Source organism: Ochotona curzoniae, unplaced genomic scaffold (assembly GCF_017591425.1).
Source record: "Ochotona curzoniae isolate NIBS_2020 unplaced genomic scaffold, NIBS_Ocur_1.0 contig_50, whole genome shotgun sequence".
Taxonomy (NCBI): Eukaryota; Metazoa; Chordata; class Mammalia; order Lagomorpha; family Ochotonidae; genus Ochotona; species Ochotona curzoniae.
Window position 1 is genome coordinate 9,869,932 of NW_024466446.1, and position 20,952 is coordinate 9,890,883.

General features: G+C 55.6%; 1 protein-coding gene across 4 annotated transcripts; it reads right to left on the reverse strand.

The window, feature by feature from the left end:
- Nucleotides 1–1,130: 1,130 nt before the first annotated feature.
- On the reverse strand, nucleotides 1,131–19,857 carry KANK1 (KN motif and ankyrin repeat domains 1). 4 transcript variants are annotated; one of them, XM_040988910.1, is made up of 11 exons: nucleotides 17,090–19,857; nucleotides 12,207–12,401; nucleotides 10,119–10,121; nucleotides 9,018–9,120; nucleotides 7,743–7,988; nucleotides 6,560–6,647; nucleotides 5,255–5,474; nucleotides 4,248–4,390; nucleotides 3,703–3,903; nucleotides 2,506–2,604; nucleotides 1,131–2,046 (listed from the first exon to the last, which is right to left on the reverse strand). In XM_040988910.1, the coding sequence occupies exons 1-11, from the start codon at nucleotides 19,812–19,814 to the stop codon at nucleotides 1,984–1,986; spliced, it is 4,086 nt and encodes a 1,361-aa protein (XP_040844844.1). In that variant the 5' UTR covers nucleotides 19,815–19,857; the 3' UTR covers nucleotides 1,131–1,983. The 4 variants fall into 4 exon arrangements, with proteins under 4 accessions (XP_040844844.1, XP_040844843.1, XP_040844846.1 ...); XM_040988909.1 differs by lacking the exon at nucleotides 10,119–10,121 and having other exon boundaries at nucleotides 9,018–9,123; XM_040988912.1 differs by lacking the exon at nucleotides 7,743–7,988.
- Nucleotides 19,858–20,952: the final 1,095 nt, after the last annotated feature.

Here is a 20,952-nt window from a genome sequence, read left to right on the forward strand (position 1 = left end):
TGTCACCAGGACACAGCAGGCATAGGACCATCACAAAAGGCACCTGTTGCTACTGGCAGTAGCTCCGCGCCCCCCTTCCCCGCGGTGCAAAAAGGACCCCTCTGGGTTTATGGGAGTCAGGGATCAGCTGCTGGGGATACCGGCCTCTGACAGCAGAGGGAGCTACATTTGCTTTCTCTTGGGGTCCCTCACTGCACAGTGCATTCTAGCTAAGGTTTTTTTTTTTTTTTTTTTTTTTTTTTTTTTTTCCCAGAAGCAAGGACCCGACCTCCTGCTCTGACAGCTTCTCAGGTTTGGTCTGGACGGTGGCGGGACGTGTCTCCAAGTCCGCTTGGTTTCTAGGTGTGGGTTCAAGGTTTGGAGCCGCTTCAATGTCAAGGGCCAGGGTTGCGTAAACACGGAGCCACCTCTTTAAAGTCACTTCTGGGAAAAAGAAGTCTGCAGTGCCCAGCTCTCTGCTGGCCTTCCTTGGCGGGGGGGGGGGGGGGGGGGGGGGCCTGGGCCTGGCCAGAACCTCCGGCACACGTCCCTTTATCGAACCGCACCATACAGGCTCATTGGGCTGGTTTATGCTAAGGCGTCAAGATGAGTGATCTGGAGGTTTGGTGTTAATAAAGCAACTGGGAGTGGAGAGGTTGGCCTTGGGAGGGATTGGTGGCTGCCTGCTGTGAGGCTCGCGGAAGAGGACGGCTTTGACATCCCGGGGGTCCCTGCAGTGGCACTAGGAGGATCACGGCTGGGACCCCTGTCACTGCTTGCTGCCAAGCTCCTCTTGAGCAGCCGCAAACCTGCCACCGCGTGGCAGGAATTGCAATGACACACCCGCCCGCCCACGTCTCACACGTGGCCTTGATTAGGCTCCGCAGGCCGCAATGTCCAGCACGAATTCCGGTCGCCATGCGTCTGTTTACATATCCATTTCTGGAACATGGGGCTCCGAATGCCGGTGCTTCCAGTTCTCCGTTGACAGTGGAGGGACTTGAGCAAAGGCGCCGTTGGAGCAGCGTGCTGCCTGTCCGCAGCCAAGCTGGCAGCCTGGACGCGCACATGTCTGCCTGCTCCACTGGGTGGTGGGCGCTCACTGCCACCTGGCTGTCGGCTGGCAGAGATGGGGCAGGGGCAGAGAAAGCTGCTTCCAGGAAATTTTATTTGGAAAATATGGCAAGAGTCTAAGGCACTTCAAACATTTAAATACACGTAGAACCAGAGTAAATGTGACATGGTATAAGGATGTATATAAATACATGGAAAACTTAACTACATTGGGTTTCTCTAACGTCTACGCCATTTCCTTACAGCAGGTTCCCCTAACAGTTCAACCTCTGTATCATGAGCCAAAGGTACAGATATGCAATTACTGATAAAAACACGGTCACGCTACAGGTGCTTCTGCAGGACTTAGGTCACTCTGGAATATAAAAGTTAAATACTGTGTCGATTTCATAGATAGCTTTTATATAAAAAGTCATACAATGCTTCCACCTGGATAAAACTGATGACATTTCCTTTCGCAAATTTCATTTCTGAAGCAGGGACGACCCGCTCTGACCTGCAGGATGCATGGCTAAAGTCATTTCAGCGTCCTCAGTGTGGACAGAGGGAGGTGACCCGAGCCTGCCCCCCCAGGTTCATCCCAGAATGGCATTTTAGAAGAGCCCCATGCCAACCGCAGTGGCAGAGTTTCGAGGAGAACCTGCAGTGGCCACGGTGAGGAATGGGGGTGGCCGGGCAGCAGCTGCCTGGCCAGGTGTCCGTGCCCTGTAGCTGTAAAGGACGGGGCAAGCTCTCAGCAGCAATGGACGGGACTGACGGAGACCCAGCTGGGGCGCGCTGGGAGAGCCCCAGTCTCGGCCCTTGGTTCCGTGCTCCTCCCGTGTGTTGGTGAACTCAGGCCCGACAGGTGTACACTGAGCTTCCGCCACCCCAACAGGCACAAGTGGCAGCGTGATGGTGGCATTCTCGTGCAGGGCTTGTCGGGCACGGTCAGTCGAATGAGCCTCGGTGGGTGGGACCAGGAGACGTCTTCCTTCCGAGCCTAGGGGTGCCCTGGAGACCAGGAAAGGAAGACAACAGGAGGTTAATAAGGGACTGCCGATGTGTCACCTGGGACACAGGCACTGGGGCCAGGGCCAGGCAGAGGTCTACCCGCAGGAAGACCAGCCCTGGTCTGCGTGTTCTGGGAAGGCCGCTTCCTTGAACTTGTGCTCTGCAGGCTGCTCTCCGTGTGTGCCAGAAACAGGATGCACACACCCCTGAGCTTGTGGGGGAGCCCCCCCGAGCATCTCCCCACACAGAGCAGGGGAGGCGGTGGAAGAGCCAGGGGCTCAGTGGCCCTCGCCTTCAGGGTGGGGGTCCAGGGGACGCACTCCACAGCTCCATGCTGCAACTTGTTACATTTTCAACACCAAGGCAAAAACTGCAACTCCCGTCCACTTCCCGAGGCACAGGGCCTGCTGGCCCGGCAGCCTTCCGTCTAGTTCCAAGGGCCAAATGCACGACACTGACCGGGGACTGGGCCTTGGCGAAGTTGACATGGGCATAGAGGAGAACGGCGATGTCCTTGTGTCCTGCCTCCAGGGCAATGGAGAGCGCGGTGCTGCCATCCTGAGGACAGAAGGAGCCAGTCAGGCGGGGCTGCTGGCACTGCCACCCCACAGGCGGGTCACACGCTGGCTGGCTGTGGGAGGGTCCGTGCCGAGGGCAGCAGGAGGCACTTCGCCTCCTCCCTCCCTCCCCGAGTTCTGGGTGCCGCTTTCCTCTCGGAGGCTAGGCGATGTGGAATGGGCACCCGCCCCTTCCTGGGGAAGGCAGTGGGCATCGGAGCTAGGGTGGGGGCCAGGCTTTCTGGAAGATGCTGGGATTCTGTGACCCCCTGGCACCTTGTCTCTAAGCTTGTCCGCTGCAGCAGCTAAGGGAAAGCAAACTAAGGAGAAAGGCAAGACAGGGCTGTGCAGAGGTTAGCCTGGCCTGTGAGCAATGATGCCCTGGGCTGGTGGGGCCCAGCAGGAGGCTTGCCCTCCCACCCCATGGGGCTCTGAGCCAGCTTAGGAACTTGGACATCACCTTGTCGCAGCCGACTTAGGCACTCTTACGTTGGGAGCTGGCACTGTGACATAGCACGTTAAGCCCCTGAGGGGAAGCTTCTTTCTTTTTGTGTTTAATTAAGATCTATCTTTCAACTTTTTGGGGGGGAAGGCAGAGTTAGAGGAGTCACCAGGATCCAGGAGATTCTTGTAGATCTCCTACTTGGGTGCCAGGGCTCAAGGAAGGGCTTGAGTCATCCTCTGTTGCTTTCCCAGGCCGTAAGTCAAGGGGCTGGACTGGCAGTGCAGCAGCCAGGACACAAAGCACTGCCCACAGGGTTCCACGCTCCTGGTTATGCCAGGCCATCTGGGCAGTGAGCCATCCGACGGACAAGTCTCTGTCACTCCGCCTTTCCAAATATAAAAGGTCCTGCACCGAGTCAGAGCGTGCAGGGGCCACCTGCAACACGAGTTCTGGTTCCTAACTGCGTCACCTTTTAGGATTCCTACCTTTGACCTTGGCTAACAGGAGGGTGACTGCGCCTACAGTAAATGCTGCCATGCTGGGCGACACAGGAGCCCGCATGCCAAGGCAGAGCCCCCAGGAGGGGAGGAGGCCATGTTCTCCCTCCCTCCCTCCCCCCGGCCCGTGCCCGCCGCCCTGGGCCGCGGGACTCACGTTGTCCTCCAGGTGCCCGTTGCAGCCCGGCTGGGCCAGGAGCAGCTTAACAATCTCCACGTGTCCGTGCTCGCTGGCGCACATCAGGGCGGTGGAGCCCTCATCGTCCTGGATGTTGACGTCAGCCCCGCAGGCCAGCAGGCCCTTGACCATGTCGATCCGGCCGTGGCTGACCGCCAGCATGAGGGCCGTCTGTCCCGCCTGCGGGAAACGGACAGGGAGAGTGGAATGTGAGGACGGGGCAGGTGTGAGCTACGGAAGATCATGGCAGGGGGAGCAGTTTTCCTGTTAGCTTGGAGGTCTGGTCTCAGCCAGGGCTGGAAAGCTGGGAAGGGACTTGGAAGTCCGGCTGGAAGCACAGGGGGAATTTAGGACCCCCAACGCTGATGGGAGACAGGGAACACCTGTGGCTGGGGTAGGATGGGGGACCCTCCCCAGGATGAGAGGGGTCCAGCCTGCATTGCACTGGCATGGCCAGCCAGGACCACCAGACGGCACACACTCGGGCTGGGCCTGCAAGCAGCCCAGGAAGGGAGCCCACCAACCTGACTGGCTTTGGCGTTGACGTCCCCACAGGCGAACAGCTCCTCCACGACCTGCATGTCTCTCTCGGCCTCCACCGCAGCGAGGGCGGCCAGCATGATGGGGGTGTACCCCGCCTTGTTCTGGTGGTCCACATTGCACACATCTGCAAGAGACGTGTGCCCTCAGGGAGAGAAGCCACCTCGCCGTGGCTTCCTGTCGCACCCAGGAACGAAGAGGAGGCCGGGCCTGCGGGGGAGGCCAGGGAAGTGGTGCCAGGTTTTTCGTGGACCAAGCATGACCACGAAGGAAGCAGGGGAGTAGTTTCTGTGCCAAACCACACAACTGTTTTCTAGCCTGCAAGTCCTGGGGGTGGCAGGGCAACAGCTTCGGGTACTGCTGGCTGCTTCGGAGGGGCCACAGCGATGCAGACGCTGCCCATTCAGTGGTGCTGGGGAAGGCACCTTTGGAGAAGCAACGGCCCCATCCCATGTGGGTGCCAGCCTACATGTCGGCCACTCTACGGCCGATGCAGCTCCTTGCCAACGCACCTGGGCGCTCAGCAAGAGGTGACGGAGGCGCTTGCACCCTTGCCACCCGAGCAGGAGACCAGAGCGTAGCTCCCGTCTCCTGGTTTCGGCCTGGGCTAGCCTATCCTTGGCTGTTGTGGCTAGCTGAGGACTGAACCCGTGGACTGACGTTTGCTCTTTCTTTCTGGACTTGGAAGGAGATGAGTGTGTTTCTAGCGACGACAAGGAAGAAGGCCTTGTCTCTGACGCTAGCAAAGTCATCCTGTCCCACTGGCCGTGGCTGGGTGAGGGACAGACCCGCACAGGAGGAGGGGTGGGGGCTCTCATCCGCCCCACTCTGCCTCCTGAAAGCCAGCGGGCCAGGCCCCGGGCAGCGGGTGCAGGTGGCAGTGAGACTCACGTCCAGGGCTGGGTGGCACTGCTAGAAGGCGTCGGGCTGAGCTGCATGGGGGGGGGGGGGGTGTTCTGTTCTCTACCCTTCCCCGGGGAGGCCCACGCACCCGCGTCCAGCAGCAACTTCACGATCTCGAAGTTGGAGTGGGACACGCTGTAATGTAGCGCCGTGTTGCCGTTGCCGTCGGCCATGTTGATGACGTAGCGCAGCACTTCCGGCGAGATGGCGGCGAAGGCCGTGATGTAGTCGCCCACCATGGCGGCCACGGCCGACTTCTGGCTGGACACGCGGAACCACTCGTGCTGCAGGGTGTTGAGACAGAAGCGCTGCCAAAACACGGGTGGAGGGGACGTTAGTTAGTGCCTCTGATCCCAGCGCTTCCTGCCTCCCGGCTCCCAGGCTCCAGGCCTTTTAAAAAGAGTCGGAGTGAACTTGGGCGGAAGCCACTCTCAGAAGCAACACAGGCGTGCAAAGAGCTGGCTGCTTGGGCTGCCTTTTAAGGAGCTGAACCATCCACACGCGCCGGGCTTGAGCCTTCCCCAGCTTAAACGTGCGTCCAGGCAGCTGGAAAGCCTCGCTGGGCAAGCCCACAGCCACGAGGTCCTCTGTGTCCCGGGAAGATGGGAGTGGGCTGGCTCGATTCCATGGTCAGTGTCCTGATGAGCTTCTCTCTGGCCCAGGCACACGCTGAGTCACAGCCCAGCACTTCAGACACCTTTACATGGGGGACAGAATGTCATCAACTGAAACTGCCCCCAGAGACCGTGTGCGGCGCTGACACCGTGCCTGGCAATTCGGACATGCACATCTGTCATCTTACCCTGCCCCAGATCAAAAATATGTTTTTTTAAAAAATATAACTTAGCTAACAAAAACCTTGTACCCAAGGAAGTATAACCCAGTCCCAGAAACACGGGAAAGCGACAACCCGAGCAGTGAGTGAAGTGAGATCAACAAGGCCACGTATCTACGTGCCCTGTATCCCGCCGGTCATGACTCCTAAGGTCACTACAACCTGGCCTGCCGGCTTCGACATCTCTCAAACTGCGAAATGACAAGTGTGGTTGTTCTTCTGGGTTAAAATACTGGCTGCCTGCATTCCGCATTGGAACATAATATGCAGTTTCGAAACCATAAAGGAATGCCGACCTTAGCCCAGATACAGTGCTTTTAAAAACGTACGTGGACCTCAGAAAAACAAACCGGGTCTACGCATGTAAGTGGGACCACGTAGGAAGCAGGTGCGTGAGGACACTGACCCTCGCATCTCTGCAGGTGCACGATGCCCGAAGCCATGGCTGAGAGCATACAGGGGACCAGGTGCAGTTCAGGGGGTAGCAAGCACAAAGCAACCGGCCACAGACGGGCTCTAGCTGCTGCCACGGTGATGGCCACCCAACTGGTCACTCACCATGTCTTTGCTGGTCAAGGCTTTGGGGTCACTGATACTATTTTTCAGCAAGTTGCATGCAGAGAGCATCTTTTCACTTAATTCATACCTAAGAGGGGGAGGAGAAAGTTCATGAGTATAACCACAAAAGGCAAATTCTCTCTATCCAATTCTTTTACCCTTTCAAAGGCCAGCCGCACAGGGCAAGTCGGGCTGGTTCGAGGTGGTCAGGCTTGGGCTGACTGTCCTGAGCTAACCAAAGGCTGATGTTGCGATGGACCAGCCTGGCCACAGCCTGAGCGCATCTCAGGTAGGTGACTTTCCAACAGCTGGCCTTTAGGGCACGATGGAAACACATTTGGGGATTTTAGTTTTTTTTTTTTTTCAGAACTTAGAAAAGGAACATGGTCTTACTCTTGAAGGGATAAAAAGGTCCAAATGACTAAACTCCACTATCAGGCCGATTCGTTCACCGCATAGCAGAACCCAAATTGGCAATTCTCTAACCCATTGGAAAAGATTAGATTCTGTCTGGACAATGCTGCTATAAACAGCCAGGTGACAAGACAGTCGAGCCATGTGAAAATGCTTGGAAAAAACAAACGCTTATCTTGTGTGAAGGCAACGTTTCATTTGCCAAATGAGCTAAGTTTTCTGGAATGTTTTATTTCTGTCTCACATCCCTGTTTGCTCAGAGTCCCCTGTTCTGTTGTTAGGCGTGTGTTTCAGCCAACGAGGGTAGGGGGATGGATATTTTATCTCGGCGATGACACCCCCCCCAAGGCCATTCCTGCAGTGGTCTGACCACTCATGGGGAATAATCAAACGACTGCCACCTGTACCAACATAGAATGGCTAAACATAAAACGTGACGTTTAAAAACAAGTATGTTAGCCATCAAAATAATTCAAGACCTCTTTAAATACAAGGAAGGGGTTCCAGCAAGTGGCAGCTTTGGGGCGGATGGCAGTTTTAATAAAGTGTCAGACCATAAGCCATTCTCTCTGCCACCACAAGTGATGGAGCAGCTGCCATCTGCCCTACGTGTATCTGTCAGTCCTTCGCCAGGATGTGTGTGTGTGCACTGCTAAGGGGCAGGCAGGAGCACACGCCAAGTGCAGCGTCTCGGAACTAGACAGCCACATTGCTGGTGTACATCAGACACGGGAGGAGTCGGGGCGGAGGGCAGGGGAGGGTACCACACCTCTCTCTGATTTCCACCTTCTCAGGTTCACATGCTGGAACCTGCATTTCATCTTCCACCCTGGTGGACTTGAAACCTTCCATATTAGCTGCGTGCTGCCCTTCAGCCATTCCCCCAGTGTCTTCCTCCTCCTCCTCTTCCTCCTCCTCTTCTTCAGGAGGGTATTCCAGGGCATCACACTCGTCATCTGACTCGGAAGAAGAGCTTTCATCTGAGCTGGAATCCTCACTTGAAGCTGTTTCATACCTAGGTGGCAATCGGGATTTCAGGAGAGGCAACGTGTGCCCACACAGACCCAGCGACAGAATTTTCTCTTACAGACTCTGAGTTCAAAGTCACGTCCTTTTTTTTTAAAGGGCCAAGTGGTGTAGGACAGATGTTGAGTTAGAAGAGAATCAACCTGGGTGGCCACAGAGTGTAAAAACAATGGCGCCTCTACCTTGGAGTCCATCAAGAGGAAACTCCTTTCATGGAAACCAATGTTGTAGTTCTTTAATTCTTTTCCCCTTCTATTTTGCCTCATTGATTCTTCAAGTTCAAGGTGAACAGACCAGAAGTAATTACATTGATCTGTCTCATGCCCTGCACCATCGACTGGGCCACATCACCTAATAAAACTTGAAAGACTTGAAAAACCAGGCACCATGACATTGAAGCCTTAGTGGCATGCTCCACTGTAAATGTCATCTGAATTAATTTTATACTATTGTTTTCTTGTTGCGGTTGTGCGCTGATTCATCAGTTAACTGCTTTGATTTCATTGTAGGAGGACAAACAGGCTTACTCATGTACCTGGACCAACTGGACAGGCAATACGCCTCTTCCTGACCAAGGGAAGGACCCACTGCATGGTCAGGTGACCCCAAGGGGAGGCCCTGCAGTTTGGTTTGTGGCCACCAGGAGGCAGACAAGCAGCCCGCTCTGAGGATCCCAAGCCCTTGGAGCCAAAGCTCCTGGTCTTTTTCTGCTCATTTGGTGAGTTCTAACATAGCCAAGGACAGGTAGTCCAACACAGGGCAGGAGCCCCGCTCCCGGCTACAACCTTCAGATGAGGGGTGAGATGGCTAGTGTGCATCCTGAAGAGTGCCAGATCCTTAAAGACAGAAAGAGGAGGAGGAGACAGAAGCCATGTGCGCCTTTGTGAGCAGGGCATCTTAGCTGGCACACTGCGGCAGCATCCCAGCCTAGGCACCCTGGATGAAACTCGAATGGGTAGGAGGGACCAGAGGAGACAGGCAGGCAGTGACAAGCCCAAGTCCCAGCATCCCTCCTTACCCTCCATTGATGCCAACAAACTGGAGATTCTTTTTTGCGCCGTTGGAATCTTTGCTACCGTCTTTCTTCATGATGGACTTCAGTGTGTTTTCGTTATTTGCACCTGCTGTGTAAAAGGGACTCAGGGTGAGCGGACGGAACGGGAACGCGTACGCGGAGAGTTTAAGTGAACGGGTAACTTTTCTTCCTGTAGCGTCGTGTAGTGCCTCTCCTACTGCTCGCTGTGGCTTGAGCTGGGGAGGGGGGTTGGGAATGGGTGGAGCCTGGAGTCCGGGGAAGTTTACTTCCCGCAGCCGCCAGGCTACGGAGACCCCCACGGGAAACGCAGGTTGTCTCATTCCTGCTTTGAGCACACCGGCCACCACGTGCACGAGGCGAGCCGTTCCTGTGCGGCCAGTAGGCCGTAGGCCGTTTGGTGCCAGGCTCTGTTTGCTGGCCGCCCGGCAGGGGAGCTCTGGGGTTTTGGTTCCTGGAGCTTAGGTAGCTGCAGGCTGAATCCACAATGCTTCGGAGTCATGAATCAGTTCTAAATATTCCCAATGACAGCAAATCTTCCTAATGCTGAGCACCCAATACCAGTTCATTCAAAACCTCAGTCTCCGGGCCCACCCAGCAGGGTGCCCCCATTATCCACCATGGTGATGTCAGTGGGCAGGGCCATGACATTAACTAGCACTCGAGAACCATACCTGGGTGTGGATTGTATGGGGGGGCTTGGGCCACACCCTGTGGAAATTTTAACCCCACGGGAGACTCAGGAGAAGGGATGGTGACAGTCTAAGCTGGGTGAGACCAAGGAGCTTAGCCACAGTGTCTAGAGCGGGGATTGCGACAGGCGGCGGGCTGTGCTGAGCTGAGCCAGAGCGACCACTGGCACGCTTAGCACTGGCTGCGACCAGGCCCGGGTGGGGGAGCTGGCGGGAGACCCGGGCTGGGTGAAGGTTTCCACCAGGGGGCGCACACGCTGGAATGGGGCTGTGTTCTGGTCGGGACACAGTTGTAGCCTCCCTTGGTACAAGTGTGGACTGGCACTTGGCGCACCGGGCTAGGTCAGACTGCAACACCTTCTGGTGTTTTGGAGGACCAGGGTAGATGTGGCACAGACTAGGCTGGGTTTCAACCCCCAACTGAGCCATGTATGTGCTATAAGTGGATGGACGAGCCGTGGCTGGGCTGAAACATCCAGCAGCACGAACCAGAAGGGGTTGAAGGCCAGTTAAAAAAAGCCATTGCTCCTGCTAGGACAGGCGATGAATTGAGTGGTGCTGGCCCACGGACCCACTGGTACGCGTGAAACCTGGCACCAGGAGGGGTTCTGAGGGAGGAGCCTGGGCGACTCCTCTCACAGGACACGGATCCTCCAAAGAAGTGCAAGGAGCACGGAAACAGCCCAGAAAGGTGCACCACTGGCATACATTTGGCATGGATTGGGGGCGGGCCAGGCTGAGTCGGTTTGCCTCGTCCACTGGCAAATCCGAACGCCAGAGCAGAGTGTGGGTCGAGCCAGGTTCGGTTGCGACAAAAACCAGTCACAACACAGAATACCAAGGTGAGGCTGCCTGTGCCAGATGAGACCACAGCACCCAACCAACACACGGGACAACCAGGAAGGGAGGGACAGAGCCGACAGGGGAATAAGGGGTGGTTCCCATGTTGGATAGCTACTCCTACGTGGAGAGCATGAGTTGGGACCAGACTAGGTAGGGCTGCGGCACCTGTGCGCCTCATATGGACCAGATAAGGGAAGAGCCAGGACGGGTGGACTATTCCTACTAGTGTTAACAAAGCTGGAGGGGGTGAGAGCGGTCGGGACTTAGCCGTAGCAGAAGCTGGCACTGGGGCCATTACTGCAAGTCCAACCACAGGGCCACCTGGAGAGAGCACAAACCGAGAGTGAGAGCGACCTGGGAGGGAAATAGTGGGCTCCCCCCTCTTGGGCCAACACTCCCATGGGAGGGCACAAAAACAACTAGGACAGGGGCTGGGTTGGCTAGACAGGAGGCACTTAACATCCGTGAGGCTGGACAGTTGAGCTGGTTGGATCGAACTAAGCTCCAATACCCCTCGACATTTACGAGAGCCCAATGGGATATGGGGCAGACTGAACTAGGCTGCTACACATGCTGGCAAATCAGGGCAGGGGCGGGCCAGGTGGAGGTTATTGGGGATCGCTCCCACGAGGCTGCAGCTCCCAGTGGCTGGTGTGATGGCCGAGCACGTGACGAGCAGAACCAGGACGGACTACAACACCATTGATTCCAGTGGAAGTTGAGGCTCAAGACGGAATCAACCCAGCAATTGCAACCACCAGCTGAACGGGGACCAGAGGTGGTCTCCCCAAGAAGCCGTTAAACTTATCTGGACTATAAGATGCTGGACTCTATGCTTGGTATATGCTTGCAATGAAAAATCTCAACTTGAACTGTGGTTACACAACAAGGTGGAGGAATCCTCCATGGGGGGGAGGGTTGGGAGGAATCCCAGTACCTATAAAACTGTGTCACATAATACAATGTAATTAATAATAATTTAAAAGGTTAATAGGAAAAAAGTTCAGGGAAAACCCATTTTATGCAACAAAGAAGCATATTTGGGTCTCAAAATGTTTTCACCGAAATAAACTTACTTCTTGGTTACATTTTCAAGTTCCCTCACATGTGAATGTAGATTTTGATGTCCACATCATTTCCTATGAGAAAACTGCACCGAATCCATTTTAAGCATCCACACAAGAAAGCCAGTCCAAGCTCCATTAAGAGCATTCTTGAAATAGAAGGGCAATCCATCAGTACTTGCAGACCTCACAAGACCAGTGACAACTGGCATTTCCAGCAGGCTCCAGTGTTGACAAAGCGACTTGGTGTCTCGTCGGATCCCCCCCCCCCCCAAGCCATTTAGGCACCAGCATTATTACTGGGACTCTGCTGCTGCCACTGAGATAACATGAGGAAACTATATGCCTGCTGGAACATGACAGTGGGAACTGCTCTTTAAGACACCACGTGATCTGTATCATCAGATCCATTTCTCCCGGGGGCCTGACGAGCCGGAGAGCCCAGGCCTACTTTTCTAATGGGCATCTTTTTTTTCCAGGTCAGCTTAGGCAGTAAGCACTGCCATTACGCTGGAATGCGGTCATAGCTGCTCCTAGATTCCCTAAGGAGAAGGACTAGCCATTAGAGACGTTACCATAGAGTCCAGCGGCTATCTGGTCATCTGTCAGGTACATGGGCGATTGAGACATTTCCTGAGCGGTGAAGGCACCCCGGCTGCTGATGGGCCTCCCTTCTGGGGTCCCCAGGTCCTGGTCGGGCCGGCCCATCGGGGCACCCAGTGGTCCAGGCTGAAGGCCTCCGCACTTGCAGGTGCATTCCAGCTTACTTCCTGTGAGTGAGGAAGAGGAGAGAGTGTGTGATGGCAAGACGGAACAAACCAGGCTACTGAGTGTGTCGTTGTCTCCAGCGGTTTCCTCCACTCAAACCCAAGCCTCCCCACCCAACCCCAAGGCCACCTCTGACTCTGACCCTGCACCCCCAGAGAACATGTCCACATCGACAAGGCTTCTTAGTCCAACTCCCGCCCTGGGTTCCCACTGAGCTCCAATGCCACAGCCGCTGTGACATCACCCAGAAGTTCCTGCTCTGAAACCCAGTAAACGCTGCTCAGCCGTGGATTCTGGAGCGCCCGTAAGCTGGCACCAGTGCACCTGCGAACCTGGAGCGCTTACCAGCTCTTGCGGCGCCCGTGGGCTCAGCAGAGCATGGCAGCGCAGGGGAGCAGCCCACTGCCAGGAGAGTGGGCGGTCTCACCTATTCATGGCATTCTCGGCTCACTTTTCTCTTCCTCTCCCTGGATTGCCAGTCTTTTATCTTCCCGTGACCCAGCTCACCCACCCCCCCTTTGCCAGCTGCCCAGACCTCACAACCTGTCCGCCATGACCTCTTCTGCAACCTATATTACAAGCTACATGATGTTCACCAAGCATATAACTTTTTAGGGCACGAAACAGTTGTGGCCCATTTTTTGCCTCTCGTGTGCCAAGGTGCTTCTGTTCGTGGCAGACACTTCTTAGGCACTGGATGATGCAGACAAGCTAGGCTAATATTCTGTAATTAATGGGGCTAGTATGGAAAGAAGTTTATGGTGTGATTAAATATGCCATGTTGATATTCATATACAACACAGATACCCATATTGGAAAAAAGTTTTATCAGGAAAATTCTACCAAAATTAAAATAGCTATGGTGATCCTAATTTCCCATTGTTTCTGTGACAAATATGGGTTGTTAATACTTTCAAAAATTACTCTTGGGTCTGGCATGGTGGTTTAGTGGGTTAAGTCCCCCCACCTTGAACGCCCGGGGGATCCCATGTGGGCGCCGGTTCTAATCCCGGCAGCTCCACTTCCCATCCCGCTCCCTGCTTGTGGCCTGGGAAAGCAGTGGAGGACGGCCCAAAGCCTTGGGACCCTGCACCCGCGTGGGAGACCCGGAACGGCGCAGCACCGGCCGTTGCGGCCACTTGGGGAGTGAATCATCGCACAGAAGATCTTCCTCTCTGTCTCTCCTCCTCTCATCTGACTTTCCAATAAAATAAATCTTTTTTTAAAAAAATTGATTCAGATTTTGGTTAAAAAGGGGTTTCTTGGGCCAGGGGCCCCATGAGCGCAGGACGTTCTGACTCTTTTTGGTCTTTGAAGAGTTACAAGGCCACACCCCATTTACAATTTGAATGGACATTATGGTACTGTGGGAAGAGACTGCACACTTGCATATTAAAAAGTCACATCACTGGCAGAGTTTTGTCTCCAGGAAGTACGACTGCAGTTCTTTATGCTTTATTTTGCGCTTTGACTCGGAGTCTTTTTTTTTTTTTAAAGGTTGAATTATTTTTGTTGGAAAGTCAGCTATACAGAGAGGAGGAGAGACAGAGAGGAAGATCTTCCGTCCGATGATTCACTTCCCAAGGGACCACAAAGGGTGGAGCTAAGCCAATCTGAAGCCAGGAGCCAGGAACCTCCTCCAGGTCTCCCACGCGGGTGCAGGGTCCCAAGGCTTTGGGCCGACCTCAATTGCTTTCCTCTGCCACAAGCAGGGAGCTGGATGGGAAGTGGGGCTGCTGGGACTAGAACCGGCGGCCATATGGGATCCTGATACGTGCAAGGTGAGGGCTTTTAGCTGGGTCCGAGTTTTCCCATTTTTACCCACACAATTATTGTGACAAAACAGGTGGGGAGGTATAATTATTCGTGGGGTGGCGGGGGAGGAAAGAGCCTCTGGAAAGCTGAAGATAAAAACACAGACGTCATAAAAACGCTCTGTGTGACTGGTCCGGTCACCTCCTCTCCACCTGCACACCCTCCAGTGGTGACAGCGAGGGCTAGCTTCCGCTGAGCGCTCACACGCCACGCAGCCAGCTACTCCGGGGCATCCCTCCCTCCGCCTACCTCCCCCTCCATGCCCTCCCTGTCAGGGAACAAAGCCAATTTGTGCTGGTGGCAGACAAAAAAAATCTGTGTGGCTTCAGAGCCCACACTTGACAGCTTCTAAAAACACAACGTATCAAGTTTACGCAAATGAGTACTTACATGTGCTGTGTGGCAGGCATCAAGTCCCACTTCGCTGCTATTTAGGGAACGAGTCTGAAAGGACCCCCCCCCCCGGCACCGCACAGCCCCCCCATGCCAGACAGAGCTTGTGGAACACGTGAGCAATTCTGTAGGTCGTGTGGTGTGCACGCAGTCAGCCCACACTTGTCTGGACACAGCATCTCCCCCACAGCTTAGGGAGACTTCCCCCATCAGCCCATATCAACAAGCACCCACTAACAAAAATTCTCAACTCCTCTGGGCAGAGGTCCCGACCAAATTCTTTCTTCATTAGAACGTTAAGAGTCGAATGGTTAAAATGCAATGCCACGCCAGCCTCAGAGATACCCTCCTTTGCTCTGTGTGCTGAACTAAAAAAAAAAAAAAACCCAGTAATTATCTGTTCTCCGTTTCCGAATGTGATGGTCTCCTGTGTTGCAACTGATTGCTTAGGCGGTTTTTTTTTGGGCAGGGTCAGACCCACACCTTCCTTCTGGCTGCCAGGCTGAGGGGGCGTGCCAGCCACTCAGTATCACAGCTGAGTCCTCCGAGGACAGGAAGGCTGGGCAGAGAAAGCTGTCCCAGGGGACGTGCCTCCATGTCACCTGCAGCTGCAGGAATTTTATTTGCATTGCAACATCTGACCTAATTTTGAAAGTATGTGGAGAGGGACGGATGTGGCCGTGGTTCCTGAAGGGTTGGCTGCACCCCGCCTGGCATTTTAATTCCACCTATCCTGACATGTACTGCTAGTAAGCTCCGTGGATGCTAAAAGTCTACATGTCAGCTGTCATGTTTGGTATTCTGGTTGCTCCCCCACAAGCAACTTGTTCCACAGCATAGATATTAAAAACCACTGCGATTTCCAGGTTCAAGGTTTTGGGTGGGTGGGTGGGGAAACCTAAGAAATAGTAAAACAATCTATTTCGTTTCGTTTGAATCATACCCTTTCAGGGCACGAACGGACACAGCAAGATTGCAATGTCTGTGGATGGCTTGTCCATTTTCTACCTATTTTCATAGACGAATGAGCCCAGTGCCCACCCCTCCAGCCTTGCCCAGGTGGGCTGTGTGAGCTGAGAGGAGCGGGCAGCCTGCCAGGCCCAGGAGAGCAACAGGTGCTCTTTCAGAACACCGTGTCTCCGAAGAGCGGAAGTCACCGTGTGAGGCTCACTGTGCCGGGAGATGTGTTAACTTGTCCACGATCAGCTTCGGTGGACGAGGTGGGCAGGAACCCAACACAAAGTAGAAAGGGCGAGACGGACAGACACGAGCCACCCGCAGTAAGGACAAGTTTTTCCCCAGAGTTTGGGCTCCGAGCAGGACCCCAGACCCGCCATGCTCCGTGCCCTTGCAGCACTGTCCCCTCCACACCTATCACCTCCTGATATCCAAGGGGGTTCAAACAGGTAGGGAAAAAAAACGGGAGCCAAAGCTTGTCTGGGGATCAGTAAACTCTGAGATCCATGCACAGTGTTTCTCCACGCGTGACTTACTACACCCTTAAGTCACAGGCCTGAATCCCTAACCAGAAATGAGGCATCATAAGGGCAGACTCCGGCAGCGTTGAACGCCCCTCCACAGATGTCCCTACGCGCCCGAGAGAGCAGGAAGCCAGCGACCCCTTGCTGTATTCATAACGGGATCAGTGGGCCGTCTTAACTGAAAAAAAGATTTTATATCTGTATTCTGAGCTGGTACTCCATTGGCAACTATGGGTAAAAACAGTCAAGTCACTTTCTTCCGGCCTTTGCTGCCCCCTGCCATAGGCAATTCTATGTAACCGGAAGATCAAGAATCAAGCCTGATGTCAAGCTGGCAGCCCCTGCGATGGGCATCTAGCACAGATGTGAAATCCGTGCGTGGCATGCCAGCATCGTGTAGCGGGGTGCCTGCTTTGAGTCCCAGGATCCTCCGGCTCCAGCTTCCCTCCTCATACATACCGGGGTGCAGGTGCAGGCTCAAGCACTCGCATCCCTGCCACCAGGCTGCAGCTTCAGACCCCAAGCATCAATGTGGTTCGGTGGTAACACCCGTGTATCTTTCTTGTGGCCCAAGCCCTCAGCCCCACGAAGCTACCAGATAGTGGCCATGCGCGAGGTTGCTTAGGGCGGTTCATTAATGGTTTTCATTTGGCCCATGATCACTCAGAAACATCCTCCACAGCTTTTCAAAAAACAACCCTGAGCTGGAATCTTAATCCATCTGTCCTTGTGGGTGGACTCTGGGTTACTTTGGGCTCTGGATTGGTGTGGCTATTTTGAGCTAGCTCATGCTTACCACCATGCGATGCCCTCTGCCATAGGAAGCCACAGCAAGCAGGCCGTTGCCAGATGCCTCTAGCTGTCCCCTGAATCACTGAGCCCAATAACTCTTTTGTTCTTTATGAACCACTCAGTCCCCGACAGGCCCACAGACAGCAACGGGGAAACGGTCCAGACGCATCCTCCTTCCCGGGTCCCCGTGGGTGGGTGCCACCACCTACCTGGGAGCCTCCCCAGGCTGTTCCGTGGGTCGGGGTTCCTCAGCTCGTCGCTGCCTGCAGACCTCATGACAGAATTGATGGAGGACAGGGTGCTGATGAGCTGCGAGTTGAGCGAGCCGATCTGAGAGCCAGGCTCCCCGAAAGCCTCGGCCAGTTCGCTGTAGTTCTCCGCCAGCAGCGTCTGCTGCTCTGCCAGGAGCTTCTGCACGCGCTCGATGTAGTGGTCCAGGCCGGCCATCATGCCCGGAGGAGGAGCCTGGGCCTGGGGCTTCTCTGTCAAGTCCCCTACGGGCTCATCCCCAACCCCCACGCTCCTCCGGCTGGCTGCGGCTGGGCCCACAGTCAGCGGCGGGGGCCCGCACGCTATGGTCCTCATTTTGAGGCCCACCAAATAGCTGTCATTAACATTGATGTGCCCCACCCCCGACTCCTTGGTCTTCACCGCCGATGGCCTGTCAAGTCCAAAACTGCCGGAGAGTACCGTCCCCACCCCGACGGACCGTGTCTTGGGGGAGGAGTTGATGTCCTTGACCCGACCTTCACCAGCAGCCACCGTCCGCGTTTCCACGGGCTGGGTGCTGGTCTGCTTGTCCGAAGTACTGAGGCAGGTGTTGGTGGAGGCCTCCACGAGGGAGGCGGTCTCAGTGTTGGTGACCTGGTCCGCCTGCTGTAAAACCGTGCTGGTGTGCTGGTCTGCGGTCCGTGGCACGGCCGTGACGGCAGCTTCCACTCGGCCCGCGGCCTCGGTGTTCACCCCACGTGAGGCGTGCTCCTTGGGAGGGCAGAGCACCACGTCCACGGAGCAGTCTCCGCAGCCGATAGACCTCACCTCTTTGAGGTTCAAGTTTGTCTTGAGGAGTGTCAGGTCGCTGACGGACTCCTCCGTGTTGCTGCCCGTTTCACACACGCCGACTTCCACGCTCACGCTCCGGTCGCAGGTCTCCAGCGTCCTTCCGGTAGCCTGGTCACACGTGTCCACCCTCTGTTTAACAACCCAGCAGCTCATGGGCAGCTCAGGCCCACACACTTGATCCTTCTGCTCGGGCTGGCAGGAGATGCCCACGCTATTGGTCTGCGTGGAAGTCCCCACGCCAGTGTCCACTACATCCACGTGACTGCCGACCACCTGCTCTCGCGTCTGGACCACTGCCTCCACCATCTGGCTGACAAGCAGGGGCTGGGCCTGCGTGGCCTTGTCGGCCCTTTTCCTCAAGCCGGCGGCCTGCAGCTCCTGCTTCAGCTTGGTCATTTCGCGGTCATGCGTGGTTTCCTTAAGCTGCACTTCCAGGCGGTAGATCTTGTCCTTGAGGGCTTCTATGGTCTGCTGCTGCAGCTCAATCTCCTTGTCAGCTTCCGTTGTCACCCCGAGCATGGCCTCCGTCACGCCGACCCCCGAATTCCGCGTCTCGGTCACTGTCCCCACGGCCGCATCCTTGCAGGCCCGGGAGCCTCTGTGGTAGACCACGATGTCGTTCATGTCCTCGTCACCGCCCGCCGCCACCGAGCGGCACTCTCGCGGCGCGCACTGTCCGTTCTCCACGGGCTCCCAGGAGGCCTCGCCGCTGCTGTCCTGGATCTTCCGTTCCAGGGCTTGCATGTCCGCGGTCAGCTGCCGGAACTCCTCGATCCGCTGCGAGCTCTGCTCTGCGCTCTCCATCTCGCCCTCCTCATAGTCGATGTAGAGTTCCCCGCCGTTTCTCGGGGCCCGGGAGAGCTGGTCCAGCTGGGAGGCGTTGCCCGCACTGTAGGACCGCTTCCTCACCCCGCAGGCATCGTGCTGGGACAACACAGCCCTTTGGTTTTTGAGCTGTGAGGCCAGCTGCCTTTTTTCCTCTTGCAACACGGAGATCTTAACCTGGAGCACGGGGATGGTTCGCACCTGCTCCTCGAGCTCCTTCAGGCGTTTCAGAGCGATGGCCATCTGTTCCCGGATGTGCTGCAGGTGCATGGGGCTCACGTTGGTCACAGGGGTGGAGATCCCTGAGCTTAGGGGGCTGTGGCGGATGGAGCTACCCATGGAGGAGGTGGCCGCGGCTGCCGGGATGCAGCCGCCATAGTCCCCGTTGCCTTGGTAACCATTCTGAAGCTGGTGCACGGTGGGATTGTGGTTTCCGGGGCCCATATAAGAGGGCAGGGAGCTCGTGGAGCCCACGCCTCCAAAGCTGGCCAGCCTGGGCCTCCGGAAGTCCCCCGGTGTCAGCTGCATGGTGACTCTCTCCTGCTCAAGCCTTCTCCGGGTCTCCATCAGTGTCTTGGTGACATGAAGGTTGTGGCTGGGGAGCTGGGGTGAGGGGGGTGGCAGCTGGCGGTTTTCGGGGATGGTCAGAAAAGGAGGGGAGGTCTCCAGTGGGGCAGGCGGCCTGGAGATGGGCGTGGACGTCGCCTGGCTTCTGGCCGGGAGGAAGCCGGGGCACTGCTTGCTGTCGTCACTGTTGGACGAGGACAGGGATTCCGTGGAAGTCCAGACAGCCTGCTGAGTGACCGTGGCCCTGGCGTCTGCGCACGGCACGGCGGGCTTCCGCCTCTTCCGGATGTTCAGTTTCTTGATGGTGTTGCCCTTCTGGATGTCATCCACATATTTGAGGAAATCCAGATCTAGCTGGTACCCATAAGGGGTCTCCACGAAATAGGGGTCTCTCTGCTCCTTGCCATGGTCTCCATTCAGAACATCATTTGCTGTTCCTGAGAGAGAGAGAGAGAGAGAGAAAATAGAGAATACGACCATATTATGTTACATAGTTGATGGGAGACTAGCTCTCATGGAACAAGAATAAAGAATAAAGCAAATCTGGGCCCGGCGCGGTAGCGCAAGTGGTTAAGGTCCTCGCCTAGTACGCCCGGGATCCCATATGGGCGCCGGTTCTAATCCCGGCAGCCCCGCTTCCCTTCCAGCTCCCTGCCTGTGGCCTGGGAAAGCAGTCGAGGACGGCCCAAAGCTTTGGGGCCCTGCACCCGCGTGGGAGACCCGGAAGAGGCTCCTGGCTTCGGATCGGCATAGCACCGGCCGTTGTGCTCACTTGGGGAGTGAATCAGCGGACGGAAGATCTTCCTCTCTGTCTCTCCTCTGTATATCTGACTTGGCAATAAAAAAAATAATAAAAATAAATCTTTAAAAAAAAAAAGAATAAAGCAAATCCTTGAGAGCTCATTGTTAAATTCCTTGCCAGCCCTATCCAGGGGGCCACTCCCTGTGTCCTCCACAGCTCCTTGACGCAGGAAAGGCAGACGCTGAGCTGCCTGCTTCAACAGGTGTCACTGCAGACACAGGAAAGACAGGGCAAGGAGGCCCCATCATGGCCCCTGTCCGCGGCATCCCGGCTCATGGGGGGCTCCCTAGTGGCTGAGAAGGCTGGGACACAAAACTCCCAGGGCACAGGTGTGCTTCCACTTTTCGGCTTCTCATGTTGGGGGGGAGAAAAAAAACCAGAGCAGAATTCTCTTCCAACTAGAGGAAAGTTCTAGAGGAGAAAGCGAAAAAGGGTAGCCCTTTACTCAGTCAGTAAACGCCACCAGTGAGGTAAACCGAACATTTTTAAAGGACATGCAAGGACCTTTCAAAGCGGAGACCTTACACGGCTGAGCTGAGCTATGCATTCCAAGGCCATTTTTTTTTAAAAAAATCTGTTTCAATTGTAGCATCAGGGGCTGGTGCGATGGCTCAGCTGGCTAATCCTCCACCTGCAAGTGCTGGCACCCCCCATCTGTGCAGCAGTTCGGGTCCTGGCTGCTCTCCACTTCCATCTAGCTTATGGCCTGGGCAGGCAGCGGAGCAAGGCCCCAAGCCTTGCGACTCTGTACCCACGGGGGAGACCCAGAAGAGGCTCCTGGTTCTCGTTTTTGTTCTAGCTGTTGGAGTGAGCCAG

Bases quoted from the DNA above. Each gene is read 5' to 3' on its own strand.
- KANK1 (XM_040988909.1), bottom strand. From the start codon at position 19,814: ATGGTCGTATTCTCTATTTTCTCTCTCTCTCTCTCTCTCTCAGGAACA. The intron at 9,124-12,206 runs GTAACGTCTCTA...CCTTTTACACAG, and splicing joins GATAGCCGCTGGACTCTATG to CAGGTGCAAATAACGAAAAC. The intron at 5,475-6,559 runs GTGAGTGACCAG...GTGTTTTGGCAG, and splicing joins CCTTGACCAGCAAAGACATG to CGCTTCTGTCTCAACACCCT.